This window comes from Macaca nemestrina, chromosome 9, assembly GCF_043159975.1.
Source record: "Macaca nemestrina isolate mMacNem1 chromosome 9, mMacNem.hap1, whole genome shotgun sequence".
NCBI lineage: Eukaryota > Metazoa > Chordata > Mammalia > Primates > Cercopithecidae > Macaca > Macaca nemestrina.
Genome location: NC_092133.1, coordinates 42,414,361 through 42,432,601, shown reverse-complemented (window position 1 = coordinate 42,432,601; position 18,241 = coordinate 42,414,361). Strand labels below are relative to the sequence as shown.

The 18,241-nt window shown below is 37.5% G+C and overlaps 1 protein-coding gene across 2 annotated transcripts in view; it reads left to right on the top strand.

Moving 5' to 3' along the window:
* Window positions 1–18,241, top strand: part of LOC105480431 (HECT domain E3 ubiquitin protein ligase 2) — a 95,442-nt gene that overhangs the window by 25,354 nt on the left and 51,847 nt on the right. For both annotated transcript variants that reach the window (XM_011739313.3, XM_011739305.2), the window contains exons 3-5: window positions 16,094–16,232; window positions 16,929–17,031; window positions 17,774–17,863. In XM_011739313.3, the coding sequence (XP_011737615.1) occupies window positions 16,147–16,232; window positions 16,929–17,031; window positions 17,774–17,863 (279 nt within the window). In that variant the 5' untranslated portion in view covers window positions 16,094–16,146. The remainder of the gene's footprint in view (window positions 1–16,093; window positions 16,233–16,928; window positions 17,032–17,773; window positions 17,864–18,241) is intronic.

The following is an 18,241-nucleotide window of genomic DNA, read 5'->3' as shown; positions in this document are numbered from 1 at the left end:
CTTCTGCTAGCTTTTGAATTTGTTTGCTCTTGCTTCTCTAGTTCTTTTAATTGTCATGTTAGGGTGTCGATCTTAGATCTTTCCCACTTTCTCCTGTGGGCATTTAGTGCTATAAATTTCCCTCTAAACACTACTTTAGCTGTGTCCCAGAGATTCTGGTACGTTGTGTCTTCATTCTCATTGGTTTCAAAGAACTTATTTGTTTCTGCCTTAATTTCGTTATGTACCCAGTAGTCATTCAGGAGCAGGTTGTTCAGTTTCCATGTACTTGTGTGAGTTTCTGAATCCTGAGTTCTAATTTGATTGCACTGTGGTCTGAGAGACTGTTTACTATGATTTCCATTGTTTTGCATTTGCTGAGGAGTGTTTTACTTCCAATTATGTGGTCAATTTTACAATAAGTGCAATGTGGTGCTGAGAAGAATTTATATTCTGTTGATTTGGGGCAGAGAGTTCTGTAGATGTCTGTTAGGTCTGCTTGTCCAGAGCTGAGTTCAAGTCCTGAATATCCTTGTTAATTTTCTGTCTTGTTGATCTAATACTGACAGTGGGGTGTAAAAGTCTCCCATTATTATTGTGTGGGAGTCTAAGTCTCTTTGTATGTCTCTAAGAATTGCTTTATGAATCTGAGTACTCCTGTATTGGGTGCGTATATATTTAGGATAGTTAGTCATCTTGTTGCATTGATCCCTTTACCATTATGTAATGCCCTTCTTTGTCTTTTTGGAACTTTGTTGGTTTAAAGTCTGTTTCATCAGAGACTAGGATTGCAATGCCTGCTTTTTTATTGCTTTCCATTTGCTTGGGAAGTATTTCTTCATCCCTTTATTTTAGCCTGTGTAGTCTTTGCACATGACATGGGTCTCCTGAATACAGCACAAGGATGGGTCTTAACTTTTTATCCAATTTGCCAGTCTGTGTCTTTCAATTGGGACATTTAGCCCATTTACATTTAAGGTTAATATTATTATTTGTGAATTTGATCCTGTCATTATGATGCTAGCTGTTTATTTTGCCCATTGGTTGATGCAGTTTCTTCATAGTGTCAAGAGTCTTTACAATTTGGTATGTTTTTGCAGTAACTGGTACCAGTTTCTCCTTTCCATATTTAGTGCTTCCTTCAGGAGCTCTTGTAAGGCAGGCCTGGTGGTGACAGAATCTCTCAGCATTTGCTTGTCTGTAAAGATTTTATTTCTCCTTCACTTAGGAAGCTTAGTTTGGCTGGATATGAAATTCTGGGTTGAAAATTCTTTTCTTTAAGAATGTTGAATATTGGCCCCCACTCTCTTCTGGCTTGTAGGGTTTCTGCAGAGAGATCCACTGTTAGTCTGATGGGCTTCCCTTTGAGGGTAACCTGCCCTATCTCTCTGGCTGCCCTTAACATTTTTTCCTTCATTTCAACCTTGGTGAACCTGATGATTATGTGTCCTGGAATTGCTCTTCTCAAGGAGTATCTTTGTGGTGTTCTCTGTATTTCCTGAATTTGAATGTTGGCCTGTCTTGGTAGGTTGGGGAAGTTCTCCTGGATAATATCCTGGAGGGTGTTTTCCATCTTGGTTCCATTCTCCCTGTCACTTTCAGGTACGCCAATCAAATGTAGGTTTGGTCTCTTCACATAGTCCCATATTTCTTGGAGGCTTTGTTCATTCCTTTTCATTCTTTTTTCTCTAATCTTGTCTTTGCACTTTATTTCATTATGCTGATCTTCAATCTCTGATATCCTTCCTTCTGCTTGATCGATTCAGCTATTGATACTTGTGTATGCTTCATGAAGTTCCTGTGCTGTGTTTTTCAGTTCCATCGGGTCGTTTATGTTCTTCTCTAAACTGGTTATTCTGGTTACCAATTCCTCCAACCTTTTATCAAGGTTCTCAGCTTCCTTGCATTGGGTTAGAACATGCTCCTTTAGCTTGGAAGATTTTCTTGTTACCCACCTTCTGAAGCCTACTTCTGTCAGTTCGTCAAACTCATTCTCCATCCAGTTTTGTTCCCTGGCTGGCGAGGAGTTGTGATCCTTTGGAGGAGAAGAGGCGTTCTGGTTTTTGGAATTTTCAGCCTTTTTGTGCTGGTTTTTCTTCATCTTCGTGGATTTATCTACCTTTGGTCTTTGATGCTGGTGACCTGTGGATGGGGTTTTTGTGTGGACATCCTTTTTGTTGATGTTGATGCTATTCCTTTCTGTTTGTTAGTTTTCCTTCTAACAGTCAGGCCCCTCTGCTGCAGGTCTGCTGGAGTTTGCTGGAGGTCCACTCCAGACCCTGTTTGCCTGGGTATCATACAGCAGAGGCTGCAGAACAGCAAACGTTGCTGCCTGTTCCTTCCTCTAGAAGCTTCGTCCCAGAGAGGCACCTGCCAGATGCCCGCTGGAGCTCTCCCGCATGTGGTGTTTGTCAACTCCTGCTGGAAGGTGTCTCCCAGTCAGGAGACATGGATGTCAGGGACCCACTTGAGGAGGCAGTCTGTCCCTTGGCAGAGCTTGAGCACTGTGCTGGGAGATTCTGCTGCTCTCTTCAGAGCTGGCAGGCAGGAACATTTAAGTCTGCTGCAGCTGTGCCCACAGTGACCTCTTCTCCCAGATGCTCTGTCCCAGGGAGATGGGAGTTTGATGTATAAGCCCCTGATTGGGGCTGCTGCCTTTCTTTCACAGATGCCCTTCACAGAGGGGAGGAATCGAGAGAGGCAGTTTGGCTACAGCGGCTTTGCTGAACTGAGATTGGCTCTGCCTAGTTTAAGCTTCCCAGTGGCTTTGTTTACACTGTGAGGGGAAAACTCCCTACTCAAGACTCAGTAATAGCGGACACCCCCCGCTCCCCGCCCACTAAGCTCGAGTGTCCCAGGTCGTCTTCAGACTGCTGTGCTGGCAGTGAGAATTTCAAGCCTTTGGATCTTAGCTGCTTAGGCTCTGTACATGTGGAATCTGCTGAACTAGACCCCTTGGCTCCGTGGCTTCAGCCCCCTTTCCAGGGCAGTGAATGGTTCTGTGTCACTGGTGTTCTAGGCGCCACTGGGGTATTAAAAAAAAAAAAAATCCTGCAGCAAGTTCGGTGTCTGCTCAAGTGGCCACCCAGTTTTGTGCTTGAATCCCAGGGCCCTGGTGGCATAGGCACCCAAGAGAATCTCCTTGTCTTCAGGTTGTGAAGACCATGGAAAAAGTGTCGTATCTGGGCCAGAGTGCACCGTTCCTCAGGGCACAGTCTCTCACACCTTCCCTTCACTAGGGGAGGGAGTTCTGTGATCCCTTGTGCTTCCCGGATGTGGTGATGCCTCACCCTGACCCCCACATTCTGCACCCACTGTCTAACCAGTCCCAGTGAGATGAGCTGGGTACCTCAGTTGGAAATGGAGAAATCACCTGCCTTCTGCGTTGATCTCACTGGGAGCTGCAGACCAGAGCTGTTCCTATTTGGCTGACTTGCCAGCCACTCCCTCTTCTTTCATTGTATAATGTCTAAACTGAGGCCCAGGAACTTTAGTTGCTTATCTAAAGTTAACAAATTTCACAACTCAGCCAGCAATACGACTCAGTCCCATACTGTTAAGACTGCTTTTTCATTACTTATTACTTAATTAAAAATTATTTATAATGAAACTCAAGGCAGAGCATTTTGCAAGAACGTGTAACTAGCAGCACACTTTTTTATATCACTACTTCCTCTCTAGCAGTAGAGGGATAAGGAAAGGGAAGCCCAGGTTCTTCCTACTGAACCTCCAATCTTCATAAAGACTTTTCTTTACCTCCAATGTTGCTGTTGCCATGTGTGCTGGCTAGCCAGGAACAGTTATCAGTCCCCTAATCATGTGGCCAATTGAAAATGTCAGTCTTTGTTTTGTCGAATACAGTTGTAGAAAGCTGCATTTTACCAGTTTCCGACGAGAGTTGTGACGTCTGTGAAAACAGTGAGCTAGCAAAATTTGGATGATAATCTCACACCCTTACACATAGTTATATTCTGATCTTCACATTTTTGAATATACTGCCAACCCCCACGACAGCCCTTATTCTTCTTACATTGGCTTCTAGTGTTTTACTTAATGTTTCTAAGCAACCAACTAAAATTGGCAGCAGTATATTAAAAGAAAGGGAAAATGATTACTGCTTATCAGTTCAGCAAAGTGTTCATAAGTATTCACTGAATGAACCCTAAATGATTGATTTTCACTGATAAATTTATTTTGGCTTTTTTCACTCTATTATGATTTTCTATATTGCAGAAAAAGTTGCATATGATAGAACAAAGATTTGCCTCTATTTGTAATGTCAGTTTAAGATTTAATTAATCCCTCATTACCATAGTTATTGATTTTTCTCTTTTTGAATTATATTTTAATAACTATCTGTGAGAACAGGCAGAAAGCCTGTCTCTGGAAACAATGCCTTGATATTCAGGGACTTGAGAACAGCTGCAGTCTGTTATTTTTCTTTTCTTAATAGCTGAATGTCACATCCTGTAGTTTGGTTTTCATTCACTAATCTGAGCAAAGGATTCAAGTTCCATTAACATAGTGTGTTAACATTCTGCAGGACTCTTCAGTTTAAGTTACCTTTTCAACTAAAAATAAATCCCATCTGGGCTTCTGGTTTCTAAACTTACCCTAGAATCCTCTTGGCCTTGGCATTACTATTTCTATTATGTAAGAATCTCTTCAGTCTCAGGCTCTGCCAAAATCCAGTTCTCTTACTAATTCAAATTTCACTCTTCCACCTCAGCATGGTATTAATAAAATTAGTGGATATAAAACTGTGTATATATGCTCTGTGTGTAAGTTAATTTATATTTGAATGAATCTGTTTGTATTTAATTGTAGATGTTTATAGCCAGGTTGGGGAAAAGTGTGTGGGAAGGGATAAGAAAGGGAAGTAAGCCTGGTAAAGAGGAAGAAAAACTCTATAGGAGCCACAAAAGGTAATAGTAACAAGACTGGTGTTGAAGAGAGGAGATAAATATCATTTATTTATTTTAGGCTGAGATGCCCTTTTCTTTCCCTCTAATAAAGATTGCCAAATATAATCTATAAGAAGCCATTTGTGGGGATACCTAATTTTACTTGTTTATAAATTGAACCTTTGTCCAATTTGTGTTTACACTACAAATTACTTGACATTGGATATTTCCATATTTAATAAAGGATATAAAATTGGAACACTAAAGTAGATTTAATAAATGTTCCGAGTCATTAGCACCATTGGTCTCTCATTTAAAACCATGGAAGAGTGTTTCGTAGTATTTTGTGCAGACTAGCAGCATCAGCATCACCCGGAAACATGTAGAAATACAAATTCTTCCTGGGGGAAGGGGCGACTGTGGGCGCAGCTTCAGCAGACTTAAATGTTCCTGCCTGGCGGCTCCGAAGAGAGCAGCAGAATCTCCCAGCACAGTGCTCAAGCTCTGCCAAGGGACAGACTGCCTCCTCAAGTGGGTCCCTGACATCCATGTCTCCTGACTGGGAGACACCTTCCAGCAGGAGTTGACAAACACCACATGCGGGAGAGCTCCAGCGGGCATCTGGCAGGTGCCTCTCTGGGACGAAGCTTCTAGAGGAAGGAACAGGCAGCAACGTTTGCTGTTCTGCAGCCTCTGCTGTATGATACCCAGGCAAACAGGGTCTGGAGTGGACCTCCAGCAAACTCCAGCAGACCTGCAGCAGAGGGGCCTGACTGTTAGAAGGAAAACTAACAAACAGAAAGGAATAGCATCAACATCAACAAAAAGGATGTCCACACAAAAACCCCATCCACAGGTCACCAGCATCAAAGACCAAAGGTAGATAAATCCACGAAGATGAAGAAAAACCAGCACAAAAAGGCTGAAAATTCCAAAAACCAGAACGCCTCTTCTCCTCCAAAGGATCACAACTCCTCGCCAGCCAGGGAACAAAACTGGATGGAGAATGAGTTTGACGAACTGACAGAAGTAGGCTTCAGAAGGTGGGTAACAAGAAAATCTTCCAAGCTAAAGGAGCATGTTCTAACCCAATGCAAGGAAGCTGAGAACCTTGATAAAAGGTTGGAGGAATTGGTAACCAGAATAACCAGTTTAGAGAAGAACATAAACGACCCGATGGAACTGAAAAACACAGCACAGGAACTTCATGAAGCATACACAAGTATCAATAGCTGAATCGATCAAGCAGAAGGAAGGATATCAGAGATTGAAGATCAGCATAATGAAATAAAGTGTAAAGACAAGATTAGAGAAAAAAGAATGAAAAGGAATGAACAAAGCCTCCAAGAAATATGGGACTATGTGAAGAGACCAAACCTACATTTGATTGGCGTACCTGAAAGTGACAGGGAGAATGGAACCAAGATGGAAAACACCCTCCAGGATATTATCCAGGAGAACTTCCCCAACCTACCAAGACAGGCCAACATTCAAATTCAGGAAATACAGAGAACACCACAAAGATACTCCTTGAGAAGAGCAATTCCAGGACACATAATCATCAGGTTCACCAAGGTTGAAATGAAGGAAAAAATGTTAAGGGCAGCCAGAGAGATAGGGCAGGTTACCCTCAAAGGGAAGCCCATCAGACTAACAGCGGATCTCTCTGCAGAAACCCTACAAGCCAGAAGAGAGTGGGGGCCAATATTCAACATTCTTAAAGAAAAGAATTTTCAACCCAGAATTTCATATCCAGCCAAACTAAGCTTCCTAAGTGAAGGAGAAATAAAATCTTTACAGACAAGCAAATGCTGAGAGATTCTGTCACCACCAGGCCTGCCTTACAAGAGCTCCTGAAGGAAGCACTAAATATGGAAAGGAGAAACCGGTACCAGTTACTGCAAAAACATACCAAATTGTAAAGACTCTTGACACTATGAAGAAACTGCATCAACCAATGGGCAAAATAAACAGCTAGCATCATAATGACAGGATCAAATTCACAAATAATAATATTAACCTTAAATGTAAATGGGCTAAATGTCCCAATTGAAAGACACAGACTGGCAAATTGGATAAAAAGTTAAGACCCATCCTTGTGCTGTATTCAGGAGACCCATGTCATGTGCAAAGACTACACAGGCTAAAATAAAGGGATGAAGAAATACTTCCCAAGCAAATGGAAAGCAATAAAAAAGCAGGCATTGCAATCCTAGTCTCTGATGAAACAGACTTTAAACCAACAAAGTTCCAAAAAGACAAAGAAGGGCATTACATAATGGTAAAGGGATCAATGCAACAAGATGACTAACTATCCTAAATATATACGCACCCAATACAGGAGTACTCAGATTCATAAAGCAATTCTTAGAGACATACAAAGAGACTTAGACTCCCACACAATAATAATGGGAGACTTTTACACCCCACTGTCAGTATTAGATCAACAAGACAGAAAATTAACAAGGATATTCAGGACTTGAACTCAGCTCTGGACAAGCAGACCTAACAGACATCTACAGAACTCTCTGCCCCAAATCAACAGAATATAAATTCTTCTCAGCACCACATTGCACTTATTGTAAAATTGACCACATAATTGGAAGTAAAACACTCCTCAGCAAATGCAAAACAATGGAAATCATAGTAAACAGTCTCTCAGACCACAGTGCAATCAAATTAGAACTCAGGATTCAGAAACTCACACAAGTACATGGAAACTGAACAACCTGCTCCTGAATGACTACTGGGTACATAACGAAATTAAGGCAGAAACAAATAAGTTCTTTGAAACCAATGAGAATGAAGACACAACGTACCAGAATCTCTGGGACACAGCTAAAGTAGTGTTTAGAGGGAAATTTATAGCACTAAATGCCCACAGGAGAAAGTGGGAAAGATCTAAGATCGACACCCTAACATGACAATTAAAAGAACTAGAGAAGCAAGAGCAAACAAATTCAAAAGCTAGCAGAAGATGAGAAATAACCAAGGTCAGAGCAAAACTGAAGGAGATGGAGACACGAAAAACCCTTCAAAAAAAACCAGTGAATCCAGGAGCTGGTTTTTTGAGAAGGTTAACAAACTAGATAGACCACTAACCAGACTGATGAAGAAGAAAAGAGAGAAGAATCAAATAGACACAATAAAAAACGATAAAGGGGATATCACCACTGATCCCACAGAAATACAGACTACCATCAGAAAATAGTATAAACACCTCTACGCAAATAAACTAGAAAATCTAGAAGAAATGGATAAGTTCCTGGACACATACACACTCCCAAGACTAAACCAGGAAGAAGTTGAATCTCTGAATAGACCAATAACAAGTTCTGAAATTGAGGCAGTAATTAATAGCCTACCAACCAAAAAAAAGCCAGGACCAGACAGAGTCACAGATGAATTCTACCAGAGGTACAAAGAGGAGCTGTTACCATTCCTTCTGAAACTACTCTAAACAATAGAAAGAGAGGAACTCCTCCCTAACTCATTTATGAGGCCAGCATCATCCTGATACCAAAACCGGGCAGAGACACAACAAAAAAGAAAATTTCAGGCCAATATCCCTCATGAACATCGATGTGAAAGTCCTCAGTAAAATACTGGCAAACCAAATGTAGCAGCACATCAAAAATCTTATCTAGCAAGTCAACTAACTTATCCACCATGATCAAGTTGGCTTCATCCCTGGAATGCAAGGCTAGTTCAACATACACAAATCAATAAACGTAATCCATTTAAATGGAACCAATGACAAAAACCATATGATTACCTCTATAGATGTATAAAAGGCCTCGATAAAATTCTACACTTTTTTATGCTAAAAATCTCTCAATAAACTAGGTATTGATGGAATGTTTCTCCCAATAATTAGAGCTATTTATGACAAACCTACAGTCAATATACTGAATGGGTAAAAGATGGAAGCATTTTCTTTGAGAACTGGCACAAGACAAGGATTCCCTCTCTCACTACTCCTATCAACATATTATTGGAAATTTTGGCCAGGGCAATCAGACAAGAAAGAGAAATAAAGGTCATTTAAATAGGAAGAGAGGAAGTCAAATTTCCTCTGTTTAGGGATGACATGATTGAATATTTAGAAAACTCCATCCTCTCAGCCAGAAATCTCCTTAAGCTGATAAGCAACTTCAAAGTCTCAGGATACAAAATCAGTGTGCAAGAATCACAAGCATTCCTATAAACCAATAATAGACAAACAGAGGGCCAAATCATGAGTGACCCCCATTCACAATTGCTACAAAGAGAATAAAATACCTAGCAATACAACTTAGAAAGGATGTGAAGGACCTCTTCAAGGAGAACTACAAATCACTGCTCAAGGGAAGAAGAGAGAACACAAACAAATGGAAAAACATTCCGTGCCGATGGATAGGAAGAATCAATATCATGAAAATGGTCATACTGCCCAAAGTAATTTATAGATTCAATGCTGTCCCATCAAGCTACCATTGACTTTCTTCACAGAATTAGAAAAAACTACTTTACATTTCATATGGAACCAAAAAGCCCATATAGTCAAGACAATCCTAAACAAAAAGAACAAAGCTGGAAGCATCATGCTTCCTGACTTCAAACTACAAGGCTGCAGTAACTAGAACAGCCTGGTACTAGTACCAAAACAGATATATAAACCAATGGAACAGAATAGAGACCTCAGAAATAATGCCACACATATACAATAATCTGATCTTTGACAAACCTGACAAAAACAAGCAATGGGGCAAGGATTCCCTGTTTAATAAATGGTGTTGGGGAAACTGGTTAGCCATATGCAGAAAACTGAAACTGGACCCCTTCCTTACATCTCATACAAAAATTAACTCAAGATGGATTAAAAACTTAAACATAAAACCTAATACCATAAAAACCCTAGAAGAAAACCTAGATAATACAATTCAGGACATAGGTATGGGCAAAGACTTCATGACTAAAATACCAAAAGCAATGGCAACAAAAGCCCAAATTGACAAATGGCATCTAATTAAACTAAAGAGCTTCTAAACAGTAAAAGAAACTATCATGGGGGTGAAGAGACAACCTACAGAATGACAGAAAATGTTTACAATCTATCCATCTGACAAAGGGTTAATATCCAGAATCTACAAGGAAGTTAAACAGATTTACAAGAAAAAAACAACCCCGTCAAAAAGTGGGCAAAGGATATGAAGAGTGACTTTCCAAAAGAAGACCTTTATACAGCCAACAAACATATGAAAAAAAGTTCATTATCACTGGTCATTAGAGAAATGCAAATCAAAACCACAATGAGATACCATCTCATGCCAGTTAGAATGGCGATCAGTAAAAAGTCAGGAAATAGATGCTGGAGAGGATGTGGAGACATAGGAATACTTTTACATTGTTGGTGCGAGTGTAAATTAGTTCAACCATTGTGGAAGACGGTGTGGCGATTCCTCAAGGATCTAGAACCAGAAATAGCATTTAGCCTAGCAATCCCATTACTGGGTTTTATCCCTTTACCACCCAAAGGATGATAAATAATTCTATAAAGACACAGGCACACATATGTTTATTACAGCACTATTCGCAATAGCAAAGACTGGGAACCAACCCAAATGCCCATCAGTGATAGACTGGATAAAGAAAGTATGGCACATATGCACCATGTAATACTGTGCAGCCATGAATAAGGATGAGTTCATGTCCTTTGCAGGGACATGGATGAAGCTGGAAAGCATTATTCTCAACAAACTATCACAGGAACAGAAAACCGAACACCACATGTTCTCACTCATAAGTGGGAGTTGAACAATGAGAACACATGTACACAGGGAGGGGAACATCACACACTGGGGCCTGTCAGTGGGTTGGGGCTAGGGGAGGGATAGCATTAGGAGAAATATGTAATGTAAATGATGAGTTGATGGGTACAGGAAACTACCATGGTATACATAGGTATACCAAATGTATACCTATGTAACAAACCTGCACATTCTGCACATGTATTCCAGAACTTAAAGTATAATAATAAAAATACAAATTCTTGTGCCCCACTCCAGACCTACTGAATCACAAAGTTTGGGGAGGGCCCAGTAGCCATGTTTTAACAAGCTTTCCAGGTTATTCTGATTTACAGTAAGTTTGGAAACCACTGCTGTTGTATTAAAAAAAAAGAGCATGTTTATACTATCTTCTAATATGGAAGTTTAATATAAACCCCCACACTAATGAAATTTATCTTTGCTTGTTGAAGTTGATGGTAGAGCCAAGGATAGATGCTTAGATAGGAGGGTAGGTAAAGAAGGAAGGAAGACCTTATTAGCTATGTTACTTTTGTGACTATCGATATCCCTGTGTTTGCATAGTTGAAAATATATCCCGATTACATTACAGTAGAATTAAATTATATGTGTATATTTCATTATTGTAGACCTTAAAATTTATAAGATATTAATCATTCTATTGTTTTAGAAGTCTTAATACTTGAGAAAATACAACAATCACAGTAAAAAGCTTTGTAGATGGGCTCAACAACAGAATGAAGGGGACAGGAATCAATGAACTGGAAGACAGAACAATAGAAATTATCTAGTCTTAACAATAGAAAATAGACTGAAAAATCAACAGTCTCAGGGACCCCATATACTATAACAAAAGGTGTTAACAATCCTATTATCAGCGTCCCAGAAGGAGAGGAAAAGACAGTAGGGCTGAAAAAGTAACCAAGTCATGACTGAAAATTTTCTACATTTGGTGAAAGACATAAACCTGCAGATTCAAGAAGCTAAACAAACCTCATTCAGAAGAAATCCAAAGAAATCCACAGCAAGAAGCATCATAATTAAACCTGTCAAAACTGAATACCAACAAAAAGATCTTCAAAGCAGCCAGGAAAAAATGACACGTTAAGGAAAATGCTGTAGTTTGAGTATTTGTTTCCACCAAAATTCGTGTTGAAATATAATCCCCAGTGTAGCTGTATTGAGAGGCGAGACCTTTAAGTGGTAATTGGGTCATGAGGGCTCTGCTCTTATGAATAGATTAATCCATTCATGGGTTAATGGATTCATGGGTTATCATGGGAATAGGACTGGTGGCTTTATAAGAAGAGGATTAGATATTCGAGCTAGCATACTCAGCCCCCTCACCATGTGATGCCCTGCACCCCCTTAGGATTCTGCAGAGTCCCTGTTAGCAAGAAGGCCCTCACCAAGCACCTGTTGCGGTCCCTAAAAAAAAATAATAATAAGGCATTGAAATAACAGATTTATCATCAGTAACCACAGAGGCCGCCAGAAGGATATGCCACTAAATTTTTCAAATGCTAAAAGGACTGTCACTGTAGAATGCTACACTTGATGAAAATATTTTTCAGGAATGCAAGGAAGGGAAATCAAGACATTTTCAGATGAAGAAAAACTAAGAATTTGTTGCCACTACATTTACTCTAAAAGAATAAAGGAGTTCTCTAAACAGAAAGGAAACAAAAGAAGGAAACTTGAGATATGAGGAAAGGGGAAAGAAGGTGATAAACAAAAGTATGGATAAATACAGTAGACTTCTCTTATGTTTTCTAAATTATAATTGGTAGTTGAAACAAAAATTGTAACGGGTGTGGTTCTAAATGTATGTAAAGGAAAAAAGAAAATTATGGCTGAGTTCAGTGACTCACACCTGTAACCCCAGTGTTTTGGGAGGCCAAGACAGGAGGATGGCTTGAGGCCAAGAGTTTGAGACCAGCTTGAGGAACATAGTGAGACTTTGTCTCCATAAAAATTTTAAAAATTAGTCAGGCTTTTGGTGCATGCCTGTAGTCCTAACTACTCAGGAGGCTGACATAGGAAAATCACTTGAGCCCAGGTGTTTGAGGCTGCAGTTAGCCATGGTCACACCACCACATCCCATCCTGAGTGAAAGAGCAAGACCCTGTCACACACACAAAAAGAAAATTATAAACAGGGGAAGGTAAAGGAGGTAGGATTTCTGTACTTCATTCCAACTGGTAAAATGACGATGTGAGTAGCATGTGAGAAATTATTATATGTAATGTAATATAATTATATGTAATGTAATCTAGAGAAACCTCTCAGAAACACTATATATAAATCAAAAGAGAATTCTAAAAAATGTTTAACCTGCAGAAAGGCAGGAAAAGTAACAAGCAGAGAGAACAAATAGAAAATAAAATCATAGACTTAAGCTCTACCTTATTAAAAATTACGTTAAATGTAAATAGTCTAAATAAAAGATATTGTCAGAGTGAACAAAAAACATGACCCAACTGTATTCTATTTATAAGAAATTCGCTTCAAATATAACAGTATAAGCAAGTTTTAAGTAAATGGATAGAGGAAGACATTTTATGCAAACATCGATCGAAGGAAACAGAAATGACTGCATTAATATCAGATAAAGTGGACTTAGAACAAAGAAAATTCATGGAGATAGAGAGGAACATTATATAATGATAAAAGGGATAATCACTCAAAATATGTAGTGATCACAAGTATGTACACACCAAACAGCAGAGCTGTAAAAACTGCGGGGGGAAACTGGTAGACCTGAATGCAGAAACAGAAGAATCCACAGTTAGGTATTGAAGGCTCCAACTGTAAGTGTATATTTGATGGAACTATCTAGAAAATCAATAAGTATATAGAGTAACTCAGTGCCACCATCAACCAACAGCACATTTATAGCACGCTTTACCCAACAACAGAATACACATGGCATTTCAAGTGCCAGTGGGACATATAGCAAAATGGATCATATTCTGGGCCATAAAACAACTGAAATTTTAAAGAATTGAGATAATGTAAAGTGTGTTTTCTGACTAGTCAAATTAGAAATCAGTAACAGAAAATAACAGAAGCATCTCCAAAATACTTGGAAATTAAACAACTTCCAAATAATTCATTGGTCAAAGATGAAGTCTTAAGGGAGGTTAAAAAATGGATGGGATGGAATGAAAATAAAAATATGATACAACATATCAAAAGTTGTGGGATACTGCTATAGCAGTGCTGAGAGGGAAATTTATAGCAGTCATGCATACATTAGAAAAGGGGGAAATTTTCAAAACAAATATCTAAGCCTTTAGCTGATGGACCTAGGAAAAGAAGAGAATATCAGCCCAAAGTAAGCAGGAAGGAGGAAATATAAAGATAAAATCAGTGAAACTGAAAACAAAAATTGAGAAAATGAAACAAAGAGATGGCTCTTTGATAAGATCAATAAAACTGACATAAAAAGGTAGATTATCAGTATCATAAATGAAATAGGAGATATTACAACAGACCCTATCAACGTCAGAAAAGATAATAAGGGAATACTACAAACAACTCTACACACATAAATTACAGATGAAATGGACCAATTCCTCAAAAAACAAAAGCTATTGCAGCTCATCTAGTTTGAAATAGTTAATTTGCATAGTTCTATAACCACTAAGGAAATTGATTTCTAGTTTTAAAACTTTAAAAAAAGAATATTCACGTCCGGGTGGTCACACAGAATTCTGGCAAATGTTTAAAGAATTAACACCATTTCTGTACAATCTCTACCAGAAAACAGATGAAAAGGGAACATTTATTTTTCATTTTACACAGCTGGTATTACATTGATAACAAAACCAGATGACGATAGTTAAAAAAAAAAAATTTATAGACCATAGACCGATATCCTTCATGAATATAGATGGCAGAAGTCCTTAATAAAGTATTAGCAAATAAAATTCAGCAATATATAAAAAGAGTTATACACCATTACCAAAAGGTCACTCCAGGGATGCTAGATGGTTCAGTTTTTAAAATATCAATTAATGTAATCCGCCATACTAACATGCTTAAGAATGATTCCATGCAGTAAAATAACTTGACAAAATCCAACACCTATTCATAATGAAAAAAATTAAAACTCCCAGAAAAATAGGAAAGAGACTTTTTCCTTTACTTGATAAACAGCATCTAGAGAAAACCTGCAATTAACGTTTTATGTAATTGTGAAAGACTGAGTGCTTTTACCTTAAGTGTGGGAACAAGGCAAGGATGTCTGCTCTTAGCACTCTTATTCAACATGCTAAGAATCAGAGGGAGTACCCTTTTATTGGTAAAGCTTACCCTTTTTCTTAATGGCTAAATATTTAGTGCTTTCCCATTTAAGAGTGAGAATAATGCAAGGATGTTTGCTCTAACTCATTCTTCTCAGTGCTGCAAATTTTAGCCAATACAAGAAGACAAAAAGAAGAAAAAAGACATACAGATTAGAAAATAAGGAATAAGACTGTCCCTATTTGCAGATGGCATGATTGTCTATGCAAAAAAAAAAAAAAAAAACATGAAATCTCAAAAATAAACCTTCCTAGAATTGATAAGTGAATTCAGTAAGGTTGAAGAATACAAGATAAACATACAGAAGTCAGTTATATTTCTTTATGCTAACAATGAACACATGGACACTAATGTAAAAATACATATCATTTGTAATCACTTAAAAAAGAATAAAAGGTTTAAATCTAGCAAACATTACAGAATATGTGTGCTTAGAATTATACCATGCTGGTGAAAGAAATTAAGATCTGAGTAAGTGTAAAGGCATACTGTGTTCATGGATTAGAACGCTTATTCTAGTAAAGATGCCAGTTTTCCCCAAATTGATACACAAGTTCTCCCCAAATTGATACAAAAAGGAATTTCATGCATTTCCTGTCAAAATTCCCGTTAAGTTCTTTGTTGTTGATATGGATAAGATTATTTTCAAATTTACCTGAAATGGCAGAAGAACTGGAATGGGTAAAACTGTTTTTTAAAAGAAGTATAAAGTTGAAAGAATCAGTCTACCTGATTTTTATTATATAGCTACAATAATCATACATTGAAATATTACCTGAAAGATGACTTTTGGGAAGAGGGGAGAGGAAAGAAATGCTAAATTACATTAACAGACAATTTTGAGGGGGAAGGGAAAAAGGGAAGAAGCTCTATATTAAGTATACACATCAATGTAAGATACAGCCTAATATGTGTTGTGAGTGAAGTGGGGGAGTGGGGGAATAAGCCCTCCAGTAAATGTCCTTCACTATGGTTGATTTTTCTTTAATCTCAAAGTGAATGTAATACAAAATAATTCATTTATTTTCTGTTGAGGTTGAATTAATCTTGGTATTTTATAATTTGGAAAAGTTTAATGATTCATTATTTTGAATGTCTTTTTATACTTCACAGTGAGAGACCAACCACCAATTTGCCTTGATGTTAGACAAAAACAGCGTGTATCTATGGATGCATCATCATCCGAAATGAAGGCCCCAGTCCTTCCAGAACCTATTCTTCCTATCCAGCCCAAAACTATGAAAGACTTTCAGTAAGTTTCAGCTCACTATTATATGTAAATGTATAATCATCTGCATGTCAGCACTTTACATAATTTATTTATTTGAGAAATTAATTTAACTTTTGGATCATTATAAGGTGTTAGCCAAGAGGACCTCAAAAGACTTTATGTCTCAAGTTGAAGGTGAAAGAAAACAAATGTATGAATAACAGGTAAGAGTTAGATAGGCTGTAGCAAAATAAAGGAAATGCTAAGTAAGAGTCTATGAGTCAAAACAAAAAGAGATAAAGGTGGTAATTAAATAATAGACTGTTACCATTTTTAAAAATAAGAGTTCATTTATGATGTGACACATACTATAAAAGTTATGTCACCATTCAAAATCTCCAGATGCATATTTGAAGGACTAAATGGGAATGATAAAGACAGAATGTAAACAAAGTCTCCAAAAGTTTAGCTATGAAGGGAAGGAAAGAGTGATAATTGAAAGAGACATGTTAAGAATGATCTTTTTTAAAAATAAGTAAATGGGAAAGTTAAAGCTGGATTAATATCTTAATCCAATTAAGAATTATAAATCCATAAACTATATTAACTGGGACATATTTCTTTATTTGGTTTCAGTATTTCGTATTGCATACTTGGTGACATTTATTTAAAAAGTAGTGCTAGTTTATCTGAATAATATTTCTATATATATATGGTTAATGTATGTTTTCATTTTAGGGAAGATGTAGAAAAAGTTAAGTCATCAGGAGATTGGAAAGCAGTACATGATTTTTATCTAACAACATTTGATTCTTTCCCAGAATTAAATGCTGCATTTAAGGTAATTATACATAAAACACATTTTTCATTTAACTTTTAGTTTTAAATTTTCCAGAAATGATAAATTTACCTCATTTATACCCAATATTGATTTAAACATGCATATATATGTATTGATTTCAGAAATTATACAGTACATACAATTATGTAATATTACACATACTATATAAGTATACAGGTTTTTTTTTTGAGGGGGAGGTTGTTTTGTTTTGTTTTGAGATGGAGTCTCACCCTGTTGCCCAGGCTGGAATGCAGTGGTGCAATCTCAGCTCACTGCAACCTCCGCCTCCTGGGTTCACACAATTCTTGTGCCTTAGCCTCCTGAGTAGCTGGGATTACAGGTGCCTGCCGCCACACCTGGCTAATTTTTGTATTTTTAGTAGAAACGGGGTTTCACCATGTTGGCCAGGCTGGTCTTGAACTCCTGACCTCAGGTGACCCCTCCCATGTCAGCCTCCCAAAACACTGGGATTACAGATATAAGCCACTGTGCCCAGCCCTTAAATATTGTTTTTACTTGCTCTAATGTTCATGTTTAACTCCATACCTTCAGTTTTAAAAAAGAAAGTTATTAAAATAATCTTTGTACATTTCTTTTTATTTTCAGAAATTTTGCCTTAAAGTTCTTTTCTATTGTCAGACTAAAAAATAGTCGAAATTATGAAGGAATAGTATGATTCAAATTATACTAAGAATAGTCTTCAAAATGTTGAATATACTTAATTCTTAAATTGAATTTGCAGAAAGATGCCACTGCCTCATTTAACACCATTGAAGACTCTGGGATTAATGCTAAATTTGTGAATGCTGTGTATGATACCTTACTTAATACTGTAAGTATTATGACATGCAAGTAATATTATTCTGTCTCTTCTGTATTTCAAAAGCAGCCACACAAATATTATAAAAATCTCCTTATAACATAATTACTTTAGAAATTCTGATACAATTTTATAGTAAATGTAGCTGGAATTCTCAGAAAGTTAGATTATTTTATTCTTTCATTTTTTAATTATGAATTAAGCAGCAAGTACTTTTATATCCAGTCCTTTTTTAGAAAGACTTGCTAAAATCATGCTTTACTTACTCAGCAAAAGGAAGTGAGTTACTTAATTGTATTGGAATTGCACTGAATCTGTAGATCAGTGGTTCTTAAACATTAGCCTGTATCAGAATCACAAGAAGGTCTTGTTAAAATACAGAATTTCAGA